Genomic DNA, 22,507 nt, shown 5'->3' on the forward strand with positions numbered 1-22,507 from the left:
ACAGACAATTTTCAATCTGCCGTGTGTAGCGAATGCTGTCAAGTTGCCCACACGCCTTCCATTGCGTCTCCAGCTCTGACACAAGGTTTTTGAATGTTCCCCAAATCAAGGAGCTGCAGCTTTGGGGACAGATGTTGCATTTTTCGTTTGAAAGCATTAACTGAGCGAATCATATTGACCACATGGTTTTCTCTTTTCCTTGCAGCTGTAAATTAAGCTCATCCAACATGTTGGTCAGATCGGAAAAAAAATGCCAAGTCTAGAGGCCATTGATCATTATTAAGTTGCTTGTATTCTGCATGTTTAATGACGAGGAGAAACTCCTTTTTCTCCGGCCAGGGGCCTTGAAATCTCAGCAGGAATTTCACCCCAGCCAACTGCCTCAACAAAGTCCTCTTTTATCATCTCTCCATCTTGGAAGGACTTCTTATGCTTAACGATCGAGTGACTCACCCGAAACGATGCTTCGGTGTGTCTGACTTTGTTTTGAAAAATGACGGCTGTCTGATTAACTGTGATTTTAGTTCCCTCTCCTTTCTCTTTTTCAGATTGTTTTTTGGAAGGAAGTCATTTTCATAGTTTTTATGAACAGTTCAAAAGTGCCTTTCCACATTTTCCTTCTTTGGTATAGCAATGATAGATTGACAGATCAGACAAACGCACCTCGATTGTGACATTGTGAGAGAAAAAAAATCCTCTTCCAATTCCAAATCCAGCCCATAAACAACATTTTTTTTTTTTAATTCCTTCTTTAGTTGATATAAATAGGAAGGCTAACTAGATAGCCAGAGTTTTGAAGTAGCTTGCGTGGTTGATCGTGCGTGCGGGATGACCAGTGTGTTTGAAGAAAGGAGATCTCAGACTGGCCGCCCTGTATGTCAATCAAGTGGCAAATGCCATAGGGAGGATATATGATAGACTAACATTTAAAAAAAAATTTTTGAATGCAACGCAATCTACCTGCACTCCCTTTCCAATCTACCAGTCGATCGCGATCGATGTATTGGGCACCCCTGGTTTAACATTTGAAGAAGCCTCTTATGTCATAGGAGTCTTCTCTCTCGCTCTCTCCCACCCTTTCCTCCCGTGTCTTTCAGCTTTGCTACTCTCAGTTCTATCCCCCACATTATCTTTTGTCAGAGCTGAGCAATTTACTCCGAACGTTGCGCCCCTCACAGCTCTCTCTCTCTCTCTCTCCTAAATTTAGACACAGCTCCATTTGTCTCACCCACAGACTTATCTGAATGTGACATGCTCTCCCTCAGCTTGCATATTCACTCTGGCAGCTGCAGGACACAAGCACTTTGTGTTTAGGTTACACAAACATGATCTTAGCCAGCAAAGCTAAAGGAGAATTCCTTTTGTTGCAGAGGCCATTCGAGCAAGCCATTTCAGTGTCCACTACTCTTAGCCGTCTTACTATATTGTGTGACTTCAGATCATAATTGCCCTAATAGTTGCATTCCAGTGGGTGGGGCAGCTCACTGCATTGGGTCACCCTATGCACATGACTTAGTTTATATAGTGCCTTTTATAATTAAGTTTCTCTAATTTACAAAGTACAGCAGAGTTGAAATGACTGGCCTTGTGCTTCATAATCCTTAGGCACTACTCTACAATTTTTTCCTCTTCACACTTATAGTTTCATCAGGTAGTTAAGTTCCTGAAGAAAAGTCAAGATGACATTCTTGACCTGAAGATGTCTGTGATGAAGAAGGACGGGGAGATCCTGGCCTCTTCTGCCAGGCTGGTAAAGATGGAAGAAGAGAACCGCAGGTAAATCGCAAATCTCTTCATGTAGGCCTCTTGAGGAACAATTTTAAGGGCCCCACAAATCCTTTCACCGCATCTGTCTTCTCGCAGGCTTCAGCTGAGAGTTGGCAAGCTGGAAGAAGTTGGGAAGAAGCTCAGCATGCAGAAGAAGCATCTACTGGAGCAACTGTCCAATGCAGAGTCGGTAAGATGTGGATGTGGGAATCTCTACAAAGGAATGACTGTGGATCTGCTGTACTCTGAGAGTGAATGAAGTGTCCAGACCAAATAGGTTATCATTCAAAAGATATTACCAATGGGAATCAGACACAGCCATCCGTCCCAAATTTATTCTTATGGTTGCAACATCATTGGGTGGAAGAGAAGAACCAACACTGGGTGGGACACCAGTAATAAGAGATGTGTCTCTTATTAATTTTAGAGGTTAATAGGCTCATTGTCACATTTACAGGGTTTAGTGAAATTCTTGCCTGCATATGCTATTATTAAGCACACATCTTATGCTGAAAGGTGCTATATAACTCAAGAGTGGTTGGTGGGTGTGAATGTTAGGAGACTTCATTTGAAGGTGGGCATATCTTGCTACCACTCAATTCACCATCTCTCTCAATTCTCTCCTCTCTTTCTCAAAGATGCTGGTGTCTTTATGGAGCCATGCCAATCTGGCCGGGCTGCACTCCAGGCTTACATCAGCGAATGCGCCACTCTGGCAGAGCCGCACAAATTCATCTTACTGCCTTAATAAAAATATGTCCAGTTACCCCGACTCTTTGTCTTTTCCTATGCCAAGATGCCAAGCCCAGAAGTGAGAAATCTGCTTGTTAGAAAATAAAGTACCCACCTGAGGGCAACTCATGAACTGCACCAGTGCTTAGAATGGTTATTAAATGAGGGTTTAAAAAAAGGATGGGCAATTCAGTTCCTCCATCATGCCACTCTAAGATGTGATTACATGATGCCACACTTGCAGAGCTTCATGGCATCCTATTTCAAGAAGCCATTGTAGTTAAAGTACAGTCCACTCTGTATGTTTAGCTGCTGCAATACCTCACATCTCCAGGGAATTAGGTTCAATACCCAGCTCAGTCCTGGTGGAGCTTGCACACATCTTCTGTGTTGAAGTGCCCACGTGGCTAAGCTTTCCTTCTACATTAAAAGATTTATTTCCCCATCTTGCGTGTGTGTGTGTGTGTGTGTGTGAGAGAATGAGAGCGTCTGCCTGTCAATCTGGTAATATGCTGGTCCTTAAAAGATCTTTTTTTTTATTTTTAAGCATTGGCATCTTGTTACTGCCAGACACTGAGCTGACGAGTGAGACAGCTTGGCACAGAATTAAATCACCACCCCAGATTGACCCTGTGATGCCTTTCTTTGCATAGCCCAGCACATTTACTGTGTGTGTGTGTGCTCATATTGACTTTTATATACTGCCTTGAACTAACAAGAACCGCGTCCACTGCTTCGCCTCTCATTGTTATCAGCCATCAGCTCACTAATTCTATCATGGCATTCAGTACAGCAGCTCATCCGAGTCTCTTATTTTCCATGGATGGTGACATCATTCAGGAAAGTCAATAAAATTGTTTTGAAACTGATGTGAAAATTAAGTAGAACGGAATGTTATGCAGGAAGAATCTTACTCATTCTTCAAGGAGCCATCATTCACTTGGCCTCACCAGCCCTTGGGGCTCATGTAGGTTGTTTTGTTTCCTGTCCCAGCCCCCCATTTCCTGTGGTCATCAACTTAACTGGTAACTACTGTATGCACATGTCTGAAGAACAGAGAAGGCTTTGGTCCTTCTGCCCTTTGTCTAAGATGCAAGTCTTCACTTCTGAAGCTGGACTCCTAAGTGACTTGCTTATTCTACTCCTGGCACCTGAGTGGGCTGCATTTCCCCAGTTGTCTGTTTAAGGCAGTGAATGGCAATGTGAACTCAGCAGCTACTACCTGATTCAAAAATAGGAAATGGACCTCTACAAGATGGAACACCTCACTGACAAAGCTATGTTGTCCAGAAGGTTGTATGGTTTGAGCCATGAGGCTTTTCTAAGTTAAAACTGGAGAGCCAGATGATGCCATGTATCCCAGTACTGAGGGCCTGTCATCATCCAGCTCTCATATAGACACCTTTATAATTTGGAGATAAGGATGGGATACGTGGGCTGTCCACCTTGGAGTCTGTAGGTGGTCTGTGATGGCAGTGAAGCAACAACTGGCCTCTGAGGATATCAGCAGTCTCTCTGGTACTGATTGGTTCACCTTTATTAGCTACTTGGTCTCACCCACACACTGTGTCTCACTGAAGGCTTGTGCCAACAGTACATTAACAATGCTCATCCCCTTTCTCTGTCACAGTCTTGTCTTCATCTGCAGGGTAGCACTCTTGTGAGTGTCCTTCAGCCACTGGATGAGGATTTTATTGACCTCGGCAGGCCTAGAAACAGAAATTAAATCATTAAGGACAAGTAAAATGAGAGGACTCTAAATGGAGGACTTGAGGGTATTCACAGTGGAACCTCCCTGGAACGTTTGCTGTCATTTGTGAGGCTTTCACAGCAAAAATGACCAAGAAATGGGAATGAGCTTCAGCAAATAGTTTTGGGGAAGTTGACATCTAAGTCATTGAGATACGGAGGTCCCATAAAATGAGAGCAGCCCCCTCTGCAGAGCCAGGCAAGATGAGAAGAATCCAGCTGCAGACCTCAGAAGCTCAACAGAATGACCAATCAGCTTGCATGTTTATGTCATGTGATTTACACAACGAGCATACCAAGAAGTTTATGGCTATGGGCTCCAGAACCACACAACACACACCCAGCCTACCACACTCCTACAAGTAACATCCATCCTACTTAGACCACACATCCACTTGACACGTCTACTACAAAACATGCCCACCACAAGCTGAGCCCATCACACTGCACTGCACTTACAGGCCACCACAAGCCACATCCAGTAAACAACACTCTAAATGACACGCCTACATCAAAGTGTAATGCCCACTCCTACTTGACATGTCCACTCTAAGACACACCTACTACAAGGCATGCCCCACTACAAGCTCGCTCAGTTCATGGCACTCCTGGTACATGACACACCCACTACAAGGCAGTTTTCAACATGACACTCCCAACCATACAGTACGCCCACTGCACAATAAGCCCCACTACAAGCTGTCCACCACACGACACTCGTACTAGTCCACATGCCCAGAGCATGACCATCTTACTAGACAATACATCCACTAGAACACAAGCCTCCTACATGACACCCACTCAATAGTCGACCTTACTCCTCCTACAAACCCCCACCTTAGCCACAGTGTTGAGGTTATTTGAAGAGAAGGTAATGTGAGGTACGTCTTGAAAATGGCATGTCGTGAAAGACAAAAACTGACTGGGCGTGTCATGCCACAGGATTGACGTGCATTGCAAAGTCTACCTAACATTGTCGGATGTGTGCAATTTGACTGGCTGATCAATGGATCAGGGTTGTTCAGATCTGCAGTTGGACTCCTTTGCCCAAGGTGTCTTCAGCAGACTTCTATCAAGCTTCTACATTGACATCAGCAAAAAAAGGGAGGAGGAACTACTGTGACTAAATTCTGATTGGCCCTTGGAGGCACTTACAGAGGTGAAGGTCCAGACCATGAGTGGCAGCACCTCAGTGAGATGAGGAGGAATATCACAGAACTGACTGACAGGAGATGAAAGCAGCCATTGACAAGGAGGACCTTCCAGACACTCACAACATTCAAAAACTCCAAAGAAGAAGAAGACTAGCCTGGCAATACAGGATATCTTTAAGTATCTCTGGTGGAAATATCATTAAATGGCTACTTGAGTGGTACTATGATGGGCATACAAGAGGCACTCAGAAGGACTGGCATGGGAGCTGTAGATATGAACAAGTGATCATCTTCAACTCTGGTCTAGAGGCATCACTTGTACTGGAAGCTGGATGTAAACATATATGGCAGAAATCCTAGGTTTGAAAGCTGACACCTAAGAGAGCTTCAGCAAAGAGTATCAGTCCATACTGGACAGCAGACTGGCAAAGTCAAAGAATTACACTATAAAGGTGGTCTGATGAGGGAGCAGCTACAGGGGCCACCAGGTCTGCTAGGACCCTGTAAAACAAGTTTATTAAGAACATGAGGACTTCCACGTCCTATAACTTCATGGCCAGCTGTTGTTGAATGACATCTTAGCAGTACGTATCTAGAAGGTAATGGCTTAATGAAACGCCTCAGAGAGTTGGGAGTCATTAAACGAATAAAGTTTAGGGACTTGTTCTGGAATATTATGAAAGACCCCAGAGGGAGTGACCAGCGCATTTGAGGGTGGTCAATGTTAAGGGTGCAGGAGGAGTTGTGCCTGCCAATCTGGAATCAATCTGGGATTTTAGGAATCGACATTGCATGGCTAGTTGAGTGGATTCAAGGTTGACACACAAGGGGCATCGTGTCAGACTGGCATGTGAATTATGGATATGAGTGAGTGACCACCTCTACACTCATACTCGTCTACGAGGTTGTGTCCTTGGCACTTTTAAAGAAATACAAGTCTTAAGCCAAAAACTGGAGGACACTAGAGGGTGCAGTTACCCATCAGCATGCATGTGTGGCTCAACCATTTAAACAGATGACCACTGGAATTGAAGGATGACCCCTTAAGTGACCTAGAAAAGGACCTCCGATGGGAGCCTCCTACAAGGAGCCGGTGGGTAGATAGAGTGCATGGCACATGGTAGAGATATGACAACCAGGAACTGGTCACTGGCACCTACAGGTGCATCAGCAAAAGGTGTTACTGACAGTCATATTGGACAGTAGACTGGCAAATCTTTAAACAAAGGACATTACTGCGCTATAAAGGTGTCCTATTGGGGAGCAGCTGAACAGGCTGCCAAGTGTACCCCAAAAATTAGTTAATAAAAAAACGTGACTTTCCATGTTCCTTAAGGTAACAGACAGTCTTAACTGCTACTGTCGAGGGAACTTTACCTCCCTGTGTGAGAGTCTCCTGAATGACCAGTGCCCACCAGGTTCCCACTGAGCCCCATGCTGCTTTCAAGTTCCATTAGTGGGAAATCATATTGGGGATTCTTCACCAATGGCTAGAAAACTAAATGATAAAATAGCAGGACGGGAGATGACACAATTGACCGCAAGCCACCTATCCCACCAATTCAAGGGCCGACCCGGGCACACCTGTCCATCTGAGTCCAGTGGCTGCACTCTTCAATGTGACCTCTGGTCAGTTTTGGAATCTAAAAGACAAACAAAAAAAAAGACCAGTGGTCAGCACCAGATAACGTGATTGGATAAAAGGACATCATGAGTGTGGCCATTCTATTCTGTTAGACGCTCTTATTTCAAAGTAGTCAGTAAAAGTGGCCGAGACCCCCTGGACATTACAATCGCCGCTCTTCGAGTTCAAGCTCGGGTAACAAACACTGGATTGAGACCCTGTCACTTTCTTTACACTTTATTGTGTGGTAGATGTCATTTGAAATGGAGAAATTTGTCACTTTTATCCTACAATCTATATCCCATTTTGACAAAGTGACATGTTTTCAGAAGGGTTTGCAAATTAATCAAAACTGAAATCTGTCATTCCTGAAAGTACTCAGATTCTTTGCTGTGTCACTCCACATTCTGTATGCTTTAATTCTCCTTGAGATGTGTCGAGAACTTGATTGGGGTCCACCTGCATCCAACTGAATTAACTGGATGTGGTTAAGAAAGACACACATATATATATAGAGAAGGTGCCACAATTCATAATGCATCTCCAAAAACCAAGCCACGAGCTCCAAGGACCTCTCTGTTGACCTTAGCGATCAAGTCATGGTGAGGCAGAGATCAGGGCAACCATTAAACTTATAAGTGTCCTCAGGAAGTGGGAAATGAGAGAAGTTTGGAACCTCCAGGACTCTGCCTAGAGTTGGCCAGCCAGCCAAACTGAGTAACTTGGCAAGAAGGGCTTTGGTCAGTAAGGTGAACCGAGACCCCCACGGTCACTCTGACAGAGCTTCAGAAGTTGAGGTTGTCAGAAGGCCAACCATCTCAGCATTACTCCACCAAAATGGCAGTGGCTAAATGGAAGGCACATGACGACATTTCAAGTACTCTGAGAGCCTGAGGAAAAAGATCTGTCGGTCCGATGCGACAAAAATGAAACTCTTTGTGCAGACCTCCAAGAACAATGCCTGGTGAAAACAATCACCTGCTTAATGCCATTCCTACGGTGAAGCACGGTGGTGGTGCTAATGTTGATTTATTTTTTATAATTATGTCTTTCATTTTTCTATTCTTTAATATGTAAAGCACTTTGAGCTACTGTTTGTATGAAAATGTGCTATATAAATAAATGTTGTTGTTGTTGTTGGTGGCAGCATCACGCTGTGGGGCCAGGGAGACTGGTCAGAACCAAGGGAAGGATGAATACAGCAAAATGCAAAGCAGTCCTTGAAGAAAACCTGCTGCAGAGGGCACAGCACCTCAGACTGGGACAACGGTTCAATGACCCAAAGCATGGAGCAAAGACAACACTGGAGTGGCATCGGGACGAGTCTCTGAGTGACCTTGAGTGGCCCCATACCACACGTGTGGAGAGACCAGAAGATGGCAGTTTACAGACGCCTCCCATCCAGAAGGTCTGTATGAACGGTGCCAATCCAGGTGCGCAAAGCTTGTAGACACTTAGCTGAGGAGACTGAAAGCTGGAATTGCAGTCAAAGGAGCTTCTCCAAAGTACTGAATGAAGGGTCTTGAATATGTGTACGAAGGAGAGAGTTCAATTTTTGACTTTTAATACATTTACAGATCTTTCTGAGAATATGCTATCACTTTGTCATTACAGGTTATTGAGGGTACATTGATTGGCAAAAATGGTAGGTGACATCTACAACACAAAGTGTAAAGAAAGTGAAAGGGTCTTAATTCTTTGGGAATACCCGTTTGCACAAATGTCAGATCCATCAATTAGTGATCCTTTTAGCACTTCAGGACCCGGGTTCAAATCCTTGGACACTCCGTGTGTGGAGGAGTTTTTATGCTCTGCTTGTATCCTTGTGGGCCCTTCTCCCAGATCGACATATGCTTGTGGTGGGCTTGACATTCACCAAACTGACTCTTTTTAACAACCCGTGAGTCGTGTCTTTTGATTCATCACTTTGTGTCTCTCTTCTTTAAGTTCTCCCCATTAAATTTCCTCCAATCTAATTGAGTGGCCAAGCTAATCTATCTGCTGCCCCAGTGCCAACCTGACCCACCTATAGCTTTACACCATACACAAGCCCACCGCTTATACTGGAGTGGAGTGAAGCTGTGAGGGTCTGCAGGTAGGCTAGAGCAGGGTTATGGGGGGCATTGCTTCCTTGCTTGCTTGACATGGGCTAACGAATACCATGCTGGATTTTGGGTGGGATTGGGAGTGCAATTGGACTATAAAGTGCCTGTCAAATCTGGCAACCCTTGCCACCAGCTAGGCACCGTGTCGCATCCAATCTATTAATGAAACTTACGAGATCCTCCATCCCTTTTGTGAAGGCGGGCAACAGCACCATGTCCTTCCCTGCTGTCACCATCAGAGCAGGCATCTGGATCTGAAAACAAATGGGGACATGTTAGAGTGACACACGGAGGGCAGATGGCAGGGAGGAAGAATTCTTGCATTATTTCTAAAGACAGTTGCGTTTGTTCATTATTGATGGAGATCAGACCAAAGTGTAGACAAATGTATCCATAAACATGCTTTCTGTCCAAGGGGATCACATACTTTTTCTTGCCACCGTAGCTAATTTCTGTGCTGCTGGATTATGTGAATTTCCCCTTGGGATTAATAAAGTATCTATCTATCTATCTATCTATCTATCTATCTATCTATCTATCTATCTATCTATCTATCTATCTATCTATCTATCTATCTATCTTTCTTCTGTTTGATTACTACACACCAGGGGCCTCATGCATAACGCCGAATTGTGCAGAATTCACACTAAAACATGGCGTACGGGTAAAGCGGAAATGTTCGTACACACAAAAAAAACCAGATGGATAAATCTGTGTGTACGCCAGCTTCCACTTTCTTCCACTCCATAAATCCCAGTCTGAAAAAGTAACATACGTGCACGTGCCTGCTGTCCCAACCCAACTCCTCCCAGAATTACGCCTCTTTGAATATGGAAATCAATATAAATAGCCCTTAAGCTCAGCGTCCTGTGAAAAGACAATGGCAAAAGCAAGGGGGAAAGCAGAAGAATTTCAGCAAATACCAAGTGGAGGCAAAGAAAAAGGTACTATTTGTTGGTTTAAACCCCTTAACGCGCACATGTACCGGTCCCGGGACATAACAGCGTTTTAAAAACATTACAGTAATGTGTGCATGCCCATCTGCCATGCATCTCGACATACTACCCATGAAATGAAACTTCAAAGTCTCGTCTTACCGATGATGTAAACCATTTTGACACACAACAACCACAGCACTGACACTAAAGCCTTTTTTACAGAGAAGTACATACTTTTAAGAGTTGACTTTCCCTACCTTTGAAGACCCCCTGCAAGTCAAACATCAATATTTCCGAGCAGTATTGATCCCATTGTGTCCGTAAGGCTCCAGCGAATATAATCCAGTAAAACGATTAGGTCCAAAACACACGATATATCCTCAAAGGGACAAAAACTCCAGAAAACGTTTCATAACTTGAGACCACCTATGTAATTTTTTTTCACTTATATTGATCATATCAGACGTAATTTGTTTCTGTCGGTGATAACCATGCTACCGCATGAAACACGGAAGTGTTAGCTTTCGAAAGACACCTAAGTTGGCCAATTACGACGGGTCTGGGGTTGACTGGCACCTCGTATAGCCAACCAGTGTCACAGAAAGCTTTGAGGATGACGTACAACTCTGAACTCTGGTAGAATCTACCAGTTTGATTGGACACTGTGAGTGACACTCAAAACTTACAGCCAATGAGCAGCCGAGCATTTTGATATGTAACTTGCCATACTAACTACTAAACAAACGATCGAGCTGCTGAAGGTGGCATTTGTGCCAGTCTGCAGAGTTGGTGCGTGGTTGTTTATTGTGATTTCGCCAAGTTTTTTCGCATTTTAAATATGAATAAAAGTAGAAGTTTAAACGTAAATAAACGCTCGATTAAATAATAGATGCATGTACGCAGCGTGAAAGTAATCAACCGGCCCAGGTGACGTCTAATGGCAGAGAGCGACGTGCCACGCCCTTGTGCTTTCTGCTTGCTAGTGATTGCTGCCATCAAGTGGCACATGGAAAAACGCTGAGCTGTGTTGTAACAGTTTGTAAAAGAAATGTATATAGTTTGTGTGCATTTTATAAAAAAAGTAAAAATAAAAATATAAATATATTTTTGGCCCATAAGACTTGTATTGACTATTTTTACATAGAAATGTGTATTTTTTATTGTTTTTATTATTTTTATAACTAATAGAGTGACACTGTGTGTAGATATAGATTCCTTTAGGTGTAAGCTTTCAGTAGAGCCCTCATTGATATCTGTGGGTTGAAGCATTCAAAGTTATTACACTTTTCCATACGGTCCAAAATGTGGATAATGGTCCCTCTAAAAAGCACCTGGACATGCCCACATAAAAACTGGTGTAAATAATGTCATTTTTACAGGTATTCTTTTCAAATTTGAAATGTGAGTAGTCAACAAGTTATTCTGTTGGTACATAGTGTGTTTCTGTCCCCACCTACCTACTGCAGCTTTATTTTCCTTTATTTTCACAAAAAAACTTAGGCGAGAACAAAAAAATTTGTTTTTTTGTGAGTTCTAATGTGCATAACTTTTGATCAGTCACACCTACAGTGATTCTGACTACTAAGGGTGAAACTAGAGAATGTTACCTTTACAAAGAGACCAAACATGTGTTTATACTCCAGATAGTTCAATAACAGCAATGATTCTAATTTGGAGAGGTCGAATTACAAGCGATTTAGCAAAAATGACCCCGCTTGATAAACAATGGGATAAACAACAAAAGGAAGTTGATTGAGTGACATAGCGTGTCGGAGAAACTCGAAAGTTTAAGTTCACAAAGTCGCACAGTGCCGAAATAAAAAGAGTTGTCAGAAACTGTGAGCGCTGAAGTCGAAAACAACAGAAGAACTTAAAACCCAATTAAAGTAAAAATAATGTCTTTATTCTTAATTCTTGGTAAGTAGAGAGAATGTGAGACTGCCTCTTTCCGACTCAGTCAACTGATTTGGATTTTGGCAGAATATCTAAAGTAAACCTGTTCTCTCTTTTATATCCTAGAAAAGAAAAAAAAAAACTCTAGCAGTTCATTCTGAGGTTATACACAGCTTAGGTTAAATCTTAATTTATGATATACTGGAATGTTCTTAAACCTGAAACAAACAGCCATTTGTATTCCTAAGGAATACACCCTTCTAATTATACACACTTAGAATCAATTTAAACATTCTTATAGTCCATAAAGATATTACATTCTTCACTGGGTCTTCTGATAGTATCAGAGGTCAGCCTTTCCTATAAATGATCAAAGTTAGTCCCTTAATGATGTGCACACAGCCCGACTCCTTTTCTGCATAAATCAGCAACAAATCATATAGCTCTCTGCAGCATGATCAACTCAAAACACAGCCCTTGATATCTGTGAGTTAAATAATAATGTTTTCTCTTCCTCAATATCAAAGTTGCCGTGAAAAGGCGAGTCGTAGCCCACCGTCTGAGTGTCATATGAAGGCTTATTAGGGTACAGAGAAAAGAAAAATAGGCACACAGTGGGGAAAAAAAGCACGAAATGTCAACTTTAATCTCGAAATTTCCACTTTAATCACATAGTTTATTTTGTCATTAAAGTAGAACATCATAAACTTCATCTTAAACTTCAAACTTAAAATCGTTTAGTTCACTAGTTTCTCAAATCCCATCGTAACTAAAGTAGCACGTTAAATACTTTGTATTGTATTTGATCTTCTATGTGCTCTATGTGTGTGAATGACTACGTGCTTCTTAAACGGGCTCTCTCTTCCTCCGACAGGACACAGAATCCATTACATTTGTGATATTACAGCTCTCTGAATAATTAAAATACTGACATGTATACGTGATATCATTTTCATGATGATTGGAGTTAAATCATGTTATTAAACATGGGAACACGGTGGCACAGTGATTGTTTATGTCTCACGCAAGATGCTTGGTGCACCGTGCACGACCTTCGATGAAATAGTTTATTGCAGCAGTGCTGTCTCTTTCAAACGTACTAACCTGCAATTCCTGTCCTTCCTTTTCTTTCTCCAAGTAACCAATCGCCACACAATCAGCTCTGTAATAGACGTTAAGCCATCTGTAAGCTTAGTATGCTGATTCTTCAAAACTTTTAAGGAATATTGAAATATCTTGGTAGTACATGTTTAAGTATTCTATCCATCTTCCAGTGTCGCGCCAGTCCCAGCAAGAATACGGTGCAAGGCAGGAACAATCACTGAATGGAGTGCCAGCTCATTGCTACCACTGCCCACTGTGTCCTCACATGTTTAATTATTAATAATATAGATTATTTAAATGATGTTAACATTTTATCTGTATAATGTACTAAACACATTTTTCTGCATTTCATCTTAAAAATAATATCGTCATCGTATGTAAATACGCACTTTATAAAGTGGCTCAGGTTGTGCAATTTCATAACTGTATCGCAAGTTTACAGTGAGGTGATTGTACTTATAGGTAGGTACCAACAGGTCTACAAGGAGCACTTGATGGAGTGATGGAGTGCATTTAGAGTTCTTGGGATGAAACTGTTTGTGAACCGCGAGGTCCGTACAGGAAAGGCTCTGAAGTGTTTGCTGTATGAGAGAAGTTCAAATAGACTGTGTATATGGCTGAGGCAGCGTGTGCTCGATGCTGTACCCAAATAATTCCCTTTTTGATCAGCTGCTGTAGAGCTGTGATTCCCCACTCAGATACAGTGATATAAATACTCCGAGTGGTGCAGTGAGAGTAACAATGTTAAAGCATTTATGGTACAGTAATCCCTCCTCGATCGCGGGGGTTGCGTTCCAGAACCCCCCGCAATAGATGAAAATCCGCGAAGTAGAAACCATATGTTTGTATGGTTATTTTTATATATTTTAAGCCCTTAGAAACTCTCCCACACTGTTAACATTATTAGAGCCCTCTAGACATGAAATAACACATTTTAGTCAAAAGTTTAAACTGTGCTCCATGACAAGACAGAGATGACAGTTCTTTTCTCACAATTAAAAGAATGCAAACATATCTTCTTCTCTCAGGAGCAGAGAATTTCAGAGAGAGAGAGAGAGAGAGCGCTCGCAAAGAAAAGCAAACAATCAAAAAATCAATACGTGTGCTTTTAAGTTTGCAGCGGCATTTTTTAGAGGAGCGTCAGTATCTTCTAAGCAAACAGCCCCTCCGTCAGGCGCAGAGAATGTCAGAGAGGGTGAGATAGAGGCAGAGACAAGCAAACAATCAAGCTCCGCGCGGGAAGCATATCTTATAGCAATGAGGATTTTTAGTTAATATGTAATACACGCTCTGATTGGGTAGCTTCTAAGCCATCCGCCAATAGCGTCCCTTGCATAAAATCAACTGGGCAAACAAACTGAGGAAGCAAGTACCATAAATTAAAAGACCCATTGTCCGCAGAAATCCGCGAACCAGCGAAAAATCCGTGATATATATTTAGATATGCTTACATTTAAAATCCGCGATAGAGTGAAGCCGCGAAAGTCGAAGCGCGATATAGCGAGGGATTACTGCATTTAGAATACTTTGGCCATTCTGTGGACCATTATATTATTACAGGTTAATTACAATCAGATGCCTTAAACTAATAAACAATTTCTGCGTATTTGATAAAGCCGCATCAGGGATGTGGATCTAAAAAAGAAAGGGTAACCACACTGGAACAGCAGCACTGCTTTGATGCTGGGTGCCGCCACTTTGCAATACCGAGCGCAAAACTTGTGTACACCAGGATTGGAGCTACCGTGAAAATGTGCGTGGCTTTACACCAAGGTTAGGTTTTATACATCACGATTTGAGCGTGGAAATAGGCGTACACAACATTTTTGTGCGGACACACCGTTTATGCATGAGGCCCCTGGTCCCTCAGTTCTCACTGCCAAATGTGTTCTTTCAATGTCTTGTAAAATTTAGAAGTGCTCATCTTTCAAAGTTAGTTGACCCAAAATTGAAATAATGCAGTGCCTTGTGTTCACCTGTTCTTGTGTTTATTCTGTAATAATCAGGATAGAATTGAGGGTGTAGAGGTGATTGAACCACTAGGGTCACATGACCATAATGTAATACAATTCTCAGTATTTTGTAAGAGTGCAGATGCAAAGACTAAAATTGTTAAGTTGAACTTTGGTAGGGCTAATTTTGAGCAGATGTCAAAGTCTAAGTAGGATAGACTGGGATAAGCTTTTAAATGTGGAGACAGTCGAGGAGCAGTGGAACAGGTTTAAAAATGTAATGCAGGACAGATACATACCTAAATTTGGAAGTAATAGGAAACTAAAAAAAACTCCACGATGGATTAATAAAGATTTAAAAAAGAAGTTGCAAAGGAAAAAACTGCTGTATAAGGCATATAAGACTAATGACTGCAAAGAGAATCATAGAGCGTATGAGAAAATGAGGGCAACCATTAAGAAGGATATCAGAGAGGCTAAAAGACAGTTGGAGAGGAATATAGCAGATAAGGCGAAAGAAGACCCCAAGAGATTCTTTCAGTATTTTAGTAGTAAAAGAACAGTTAAGGAGGAGGTCAAGTTCATCAGGAATAGTAAAGGGAATTAAAAGATACAGACAATGAAATAGCAGATGCCCTAAACTTACATTTTTCTGAGGTGTTCACAAGTGAGCAAGTGGATAACCTCAGAGAGTAACAGGAACTACTAAGGAGGTACTGAGGGATTTGGAAATTGTAGAGGGAGAAGTGCTGCTCAGATTAAATAAGATGAAATCAAACAAATCACCAGGCCCAGATAATATTTATCCTCGTGTTCTTAAGGAGGCTAGTGAGTACATATATAAACCCTTGACACATATTTTAGGAAGTCACTGTGCACTGGAGATTCCAAAGGACTGGAAAATGGCAAATATCATCCCATTATATAAAAAGGGTGACAGGGCAGATCCAAGCAACTATAGGCCAGTAAGCTTAACAAGCATCACAGGAAAATTAATGGAAGGAATTATTAAGGATAAGATTGAGCAACACATGGCAAGGACAGGAGTTATTCTGAACAGTCAGCATGGGTTCAGAAGAGGGAGGTCGTGTTTTACTAACATGTTGGAATTCTATGAGGAGGCAACAAAGGGATACGATCAAAGTGGAGCTTATGATATTATTTATCTGGACTTTCAGAAAGCATTTGATAAGGTGCCACATGAGAGGTTGGGCATCAAGTTAAAAGAAGTGGGAGTTCAGGGTGATGTTTTAGATGGGTGCAGAATTGGCTCAGACACAGGAAGCAGAGGGTGATGGTGCAGGAACCTCATCAGAACTGGCCGATGTTAAGAGTGGTGTTCCACAGGGGTCAGTGCTAGGGCGCTGCTATTTTAATATATATAAATGATTTAGATAGGAATATAAGTAACAAGCTGGTTAAGTTTGCAGATGATACCAAGATAGGTGGATTAGCAGATAATTTGGAATCCTGTTATATCATTACAGAAGGACTTGGATAGCATACAGGCTTGGGCAGATTTGTGGCAGATGAAATTTAATGTCAGTAAACGTAAAGTATTACACATAGGAAGTAAAAATATTAGGTTTGAATACACAATGGCGGTCGGAAAATCAAGAGTCCACCTTATGAGAAGGATTTAGGAGTCATAGTGGACTCTAAGCTATCAACTTCCCAACAGTGTTCAGAAGCCATTAAGAAGGCTAACAGAATGTCAGGTTATATAGCCTTGATGTGTGGAGTACAAGTCACAGGAGGTTATGCTCAACCTTTATAATGCACTGGTGAGGCCTCATCTTGAGTACTGTGTGCAGTTTTGGTCTCCAGGCTACAAAAAGGACATAGCAGCACTAGAAAGGTCCAGAGAAGAGCGACTAGGCTGATTCCAGGTCTACAGGGGTTGAATTATGAGCAAAGATTACAAAGAGCTGAGCCTTTACAGTTTTAGCAAAAGAAGAATAAGAGGTGACATGATTGAAGTGTTTAAAATTCTGAAGGGAATTAGTACAGTGGATCGAGACTTGTATTTTAAAATGAGCTCATCAAGAACACGGGGACACAGTTGGAAACTTGTGAAGGGTAAATTTCACACAAACATTAGGAAGTTTTTCTTTACACAAAGAACGATAGACACTTGGAATAAGCTACCAAGTAGTGTGGTAGACAGTAAGACGTTAGGGACTTTCAAAACTCGACTTGATGTTTTCTTGGAGGAAACAAGTGGATAGGACTGGCGAGCTTTGTTGGGCTGAATGGCCTGTTCTCGTCTAGATTGTTCTAATGTTCTAATGTTCACCTGAAGTGGCCATGCACTACCGGACCACCAGTATGGGCGGCACACACAGGTGAAGATTTATCAACACTCACATGCCTTCAAAGACAGACACAAACTCAGATTGTTCATAGCTCACACAAGCAGGGCCCACAGGTGTACATGTGCAGCCAGCAGCCATGTCACCTGCACTTCAGGACAGGTCACCCACTTGAAGATGAGCATTTTCAGGTCCAGCCAGTACTTGCATGGTAAGCCATCTAGAAAAAGCTAGGATTGCGGCTGGAAGAGGAGTGGGTGAGGCCAGCAGGGGGCACTTAACCTGGGGTCTGTGTGCAAATCCCAATGCTTAGGAGCAGTGACGGGGACACTTTGCTGCCAAAATGGTGACATCCTCCAGATTAGACTTAAAACTGAAGTCCTGACTCTCTGTGGTCATAAAAGATCCCTGGGCATCCTTCCTAAAAAGTAGGGTGTTTCCCCGTGTCCTGGCTAAATTGCCCACCATGACCTGGTCATTTTGGTCCCCTAATCATACAAATATATGAATACACACACACACACATAAAGAAATACACTTACACACACCAATGGCTACATGCTCTCCAAGGCGAGAAACACAGAGGGTCCTGGGGTTTCTGAGGGTCCTGGAGTTTCTGGGGTCTTTAATTAACTCCGTAGACACCATAGAGAGGTTAATTAGCATGCGCTGACCCAGCATGACACCCACTACATGACATACCACCTCAGGATCCCAGATCAGCACCCGAGTGCAGCCATGTGATGGGTGACACCTCAGCACCACACAAGTTCAGCTGGAAATGAAACAGTGGGAGGTTTTTTATGGTGGCTGGAGGACCAATTCTGCCACCGACCCCCAAGTGTTCCCTGCAGGTTGGAGGCACAGACAGCATGAAAACCTAAAACTCAACAATGTAGGGGGTCTCTAAAAACCTTTTTTTATTATGCTAGAGCATAATAAATCACTCATTACCTGTTACTGAAGTGGCAAAAAAGTGTTAGGAAAATCTGAAAGTGCCAGACTGGGTGGAACTAGATACTTGATTGGCAGTGGGATGGGCGGGGCTAGAAACAAGGGTTGGTGAGCTGAATAGAACTAAGTGTTTCAGTTTCAGCAGGCTAGGTGGGCTAGATGGCTGGGTGGGGCTAGATACTTGAGTGACAGCTGACTGGGCAGGGCTAAACAGTTGAATAACAGTGGGCTGGGTGGGGCTAAGCTTTTAATTTTCTGCAGGCCAGATAGAGCCAATTGGCTGCATAGGGGTTAGATGCTTGAGTGACAGCTGATCGGGCAGGGCTAAACACTTTAGTAGGAGTGAAATGGGTGGCACTAAGCTGTTGAATTTCAGAAGGACAGGTAGGTCTGGATATAAGAGTTTCAGCAGTCTGGGCAGGGCTAGACCCTTAAGTGGGAGTGTGTCGGTGAGTGGGTGGGGCCAGATAGTGGAGTGGCAGCAGTCTGGGTGGAAACTAAATGTTTGAGTGGCAGTTGACTGGGAAGGACTAGACATTTAAATAGGAGTGGGCTGAGCTAGGCTGGGTGGGGCTAAGCATTTAAATTTCAGCAAGGCAGGTGGGTCTAGATGGCTGGGAAGGGGCTAGATGCTTGAGTGACAGTTGACGGGGCAGGGCTACACATTTGAGTGGCAGAGGGTGGGTGGGGCCAGACAACTGTGTGGCAGCAGTCTGGTTTGGGGGCTAGATGCTTGAGTGGCACAAAATTAAATAGGAGTGGGTTGGGTGGGGGTAAACATTGGAATTTCAGACGGGTTTAGATGTTTGAGTGGCAGCAGGCTGGTCAGGGCTGGATGCTTCAGTGGTAGCAAGCCAGTCACTGAGTTGGGATTACACTGAGAGAGTGAAGAAAGACCCAGGCACTAAAGGCACAATATTTTAATTAATTCATCCTTGTGAGGTGGTTTGATATATTTGATATGTTCCATTGTGTGGCAACTGTGTGGCCTCCCCTGACCTTGTTGCCACTCTGTCTCTGGTCACAACAGGCATGATGACAGTGTCCTGTCCCGTTTTTCTACCCAGGGCTGATCCCACCTCAGTGACCCATACCCATTTCTGTGGTTGTACCATATTGGAACAGCAATGTATGACCAATGTGTGATCAGATGTCATGAGACCCTGACATTTTAGCTGATGAGATTAAGTGCCACCCATGTGGGCAAACGGTCAGTGGTGTTAAATAGGCACAGAGATGCTTGCTTTGTCAGACAAGCTGCCACTATCTTTCTCACCTGGTATGCATCTCCCAGGAATGAACATCAAGCTGCCTGAAGCATAAAGAAACAGAAAGGGCAACTGGAAAGAAATGCCACTCGAGCAGCGATGCCCCTCTTAGTTAAGTATAGACATCATCAATGGAGCTCGGACCAGCACTGAAGAACAAGGAGAGAAGGAGAAGCAGCGCTGGAGAGACGTACCTTTCCCATGGGCTTCGTACAAAGCCACTGCCAGTTCTTCCTCACGTTCCTGTACCAGTTAAGTGGGCCTCTGGAAACGCAAACACAAAAAGTTTATATTTTTATCATGCCTTTCCATGCAAATAAATAAATAAGACGGATGATATGCTCACCTGAAGCCAGACTTCTCGTATTGCTGGACATAAAACTGGAGAGTGGACTCACTCAGTATGCTGCTCCTCGGGACATCTTTAGGGAGACCAACCAGCAGCCCACCTGCAATGAAGTCAGCACCTCATCAGAACAGCTGACCGGTCAGAGCGAAACGTTTGATTGGTCTGCGCATCTCATCCCAGTCGGAGCACGTGATTGGTCAGATCAGCAACGCTGATTGAGCAAAGCATTATGGGGCATCAGAGCAGATGATTGGTCAGAGCATCACATCACAGTTCAAGAATCACCGGCGTATGTATGGGGAGTTGAATAAGTCTTTGGTCCCCTGCTGAATTTGTAAGTTTGCTCAAAAACAAAGAAATGAAGAATCTTGAATTTTATGGTAGTTTCATTTTAATGGAGAGAGACAGAAAATCAACCAACAATCCAGAAAAGACACCTGACATCAAAGTTAGAAACTGATTTGCATGTCATTGAGAGAAATAAGGATTGGATCCCATACAACCCACCCAGAATTGTGGCTCCCACAGATTGGCATTGTTCCCACGTGGCACACATATTACAATCAATCAATCGATCGATCAATCAATTGCAGATACCCCTGATCTCAACTAGTGATGTGTATGAAGCCCACCTGTCCACAGAATCAACTTCTTCCATTCCAACCTCTCCACCACCATCAGCTGTCAAAGGATGTCAGGGACATGGCAAGAAGCTTGGTGAGAAGGTGACGACTGTTGGAGCGATTATTCAGAAATGGAAGAAATAGAAAATGACCATCAATCGCCCTCAGTCTGGAGCTCCATTCGAGCTCTCACCTCATGGTGGTGAACAGAGAAACATCCCCAGAGTGTGATGTGTCCACCTCTGTCCTCGACTGTGGGGATGATGTTCTTTGGGTCACACTCAGCATTCCCCTTCCTCCAAACACAGTGGGCTGAGTTGATGCCAAAGAACTTGGTTTTTGGTGTCATCTGACCACAGCATTTTCCCCTAAGCCTTCTCTGAATCATTTAGATGTTCACTGGCAAACTTAAGGTGGGCCTGTGCAGTATGTGTGCCTTCTTGAGCGGGGGGACCTTGTGGGCGCTGCAAGATTTCAATCCATGACAGCGTAGTGTGTTACCAATGGTGTTCTTGGTGACTGTGGTGGTCCCAACTACCTTCAGATCATTAACAAGCTCCCCCCCATGTAGATTTAGGCTGATGTCTCATTATCATCAAGAAGCAAGATCTTGCATGGAGCTCCACAACAAGGGTGATTGATGACCATTTTACATTTCTTCCAGTTCTCCAGCAGTTGTCACCTTCTCACCAAGCTTCTTGCTGGTGGTCTTGTAGCCCACTCCAGCCTTGTCCCTCACGTCCTTTGACAGTTCATGGTGGTGGAGTGGTTGGAATGGAAGAAGTTGATTCTGTGAACAGTTAGACTTTATGCACATCACTAGTTGAGGTCAGGAGTATCTGTGATTGATTGATTGATTGATTGATTGATTGATTGTAATCCACACAACCAATCTGTGAAAGAGTGAATTCTGGCTGGGTTGTAGGGGATCAAATCCTTATTTCTCTCAATGACAATGCAACTCAGTTTCTAACTTTGATGTCAGGTGTCTTTTCTGGATTGTTGTTTGATATTCCATCTCACTCCATTAAAATTAAACTCCCATACACATTGCAGACTCTTCATTTCTTTGTTATTGAGTAAACTTACAAATTCAGCAGGAGACCAAAGATTTATTTCCGCCCCCTGTAGTCTTGTGGTGGACAAGGGGGACGTCAGGGACCTCCAAGACTTGACGTGATGTTATTTTAGAGAAAACCGGTGGGTAGGACTGGCGAGCCTTGTTGGTCTGAATGGTAGGCTCTCATTGAAATGTGTCTAATGTTCAGATGGAAAGCGTGGCACAACAGGGGCATCAGGCTCACACTTGACTGGTGCCATGTTGCTTGTTGTGACTTCGGAGGTCTCCTGTCGTGTTACACGGGTGGATCCTCCAAAAAATGTTTCCATTTTTTTAAACCCCAATGACCCCCTGACCCAAGGTGAGGTACTCATTTTGGGGTGACGTGGTGAGGTCAGATTGTTAAAGCCCCCCAATCTTGGACCAGGGAGAGTGGAGATGTGCTGCATGTTGGTAAGCACATGCAAGTTAAGCGTTTCACCAAACTGAGTACACGTGATGATAATGACACACGTGAAAGCCCCCCTAATACCCCTGCGGACTTCTTTACCTCTTTTACAGACGCCACTGGTGGACAGCTCGGCTCCGCTCTGTTCCTGAAAGTAAATAAGTAAAAGTCCATCAAAGTCCACCTCCTGTCACAAGAAGGGTTTGTCACTGCAATTTTAAACATAACAACAATTTCTTATTATTTTTCCACAATTTTTTCTGCCCCACCATCTTCCTATCAATACTGACGTTCTGCATCTTTAATTGCCAGCTGGCACTCACTGCCACTCAAAATATGGCAGCCCCCCTTTCCCCATGTCCAAGTTTCTGGATTGTTGGTAAAAAAAAAAATGAATAGCTGTGGACTCGCATCACAAAACACCTCAACTGGAAGATCTGCAGTGCGGTGAAGTGCCGGCCGTCAGCGGCCAACC

At 43.2% G+C, this 22,507-nt stretch overlaps 2 protein-coding genes across 4 annotated transcripts in view; one reads left to right on the plus strand and one right to left on the minus strand.

Moving 5' to 3' along the window:
- The window catches only part of LOC120526382 (putative ankyrin repeat domain-containing protein 20A2), a 49,380-nt gene extending 46,779 nt beyond the window's left edge, over nt 1–2,601 (plus strand). For both annotated transcript variants that reach the window (XM_039749520.1, XM_039749521.1), the window contains exons 19-21: nt 1,643–1,776; nt 1,864–1,957; nt 2,406–2,601. In XM_039749520.1, coding sequence (XP_039605454.1) covers nt 1,643–1,776; nt 1,864–1,957; nt 2,406–2,582 — 405 coding nt within the window. In that variant the 3' untranslated portion in view covers nt 2,583–2,601. The remainder of the gene's footprint in view (nt 1–1,642; nt 1,777–1,863; nt 1,958–2,405) is intronic.
- A 1,417-nt stretch (nt 2,602–4,018) lies between these two features.
- Nucleotides 4,019–22,507, minus strand: part of ephx2 (epoxide hydrolase 2, cytoplasmic) — a 134,783-nt gene continuing 116,294 nt past the window's right edge. For both annotated transcript variants that reach the window (XM_039749523.1, XM_039749522.1), the window contains 6 exons: nt 22,135–22,180; nt 19,899–20,001; nt 19,747–19,816; nt 9,305–9,385; nt 6,987–7,045; nt 4,019–4,208 (listed from right to left, as the gene is read on the minus strand). In XM_039749523.1, coding sequence (XP_039605457.1) covers nt 4,124–4,208; nt 6,987–7,045; nt 9,305–9,385; nt 19,747–19,816; nt 19,899–20,001; nt 22,135–22,180 — 444 coding nt within the window. In that variant the 3' untranslated portion in view covers nt 4,019–4,123. The remainder of the gene's footprint in view (nt 4,209–6,986; nt 7,046–9,304; nt 9,386–19,746; nt 19,817–19,898; nt 20,002–22,134; nt 22,181–22,507) is intronic.

Source organism: Polypterus senegalus, chromosome 3 (assembly GCF_016835505.1).
Source record: "Polypterus senegalus isolate Bchr_013 chromosome 3, ASM1683550v1, whole genome shotgun sequence".
In the NCBI taxonomy this organism is placed as follows: Eukaryota; Metazoa; Chordata; class Cladistia; order Polypteriformes; family Polypteridae; genus Polypterus; species Polypterus senegalus.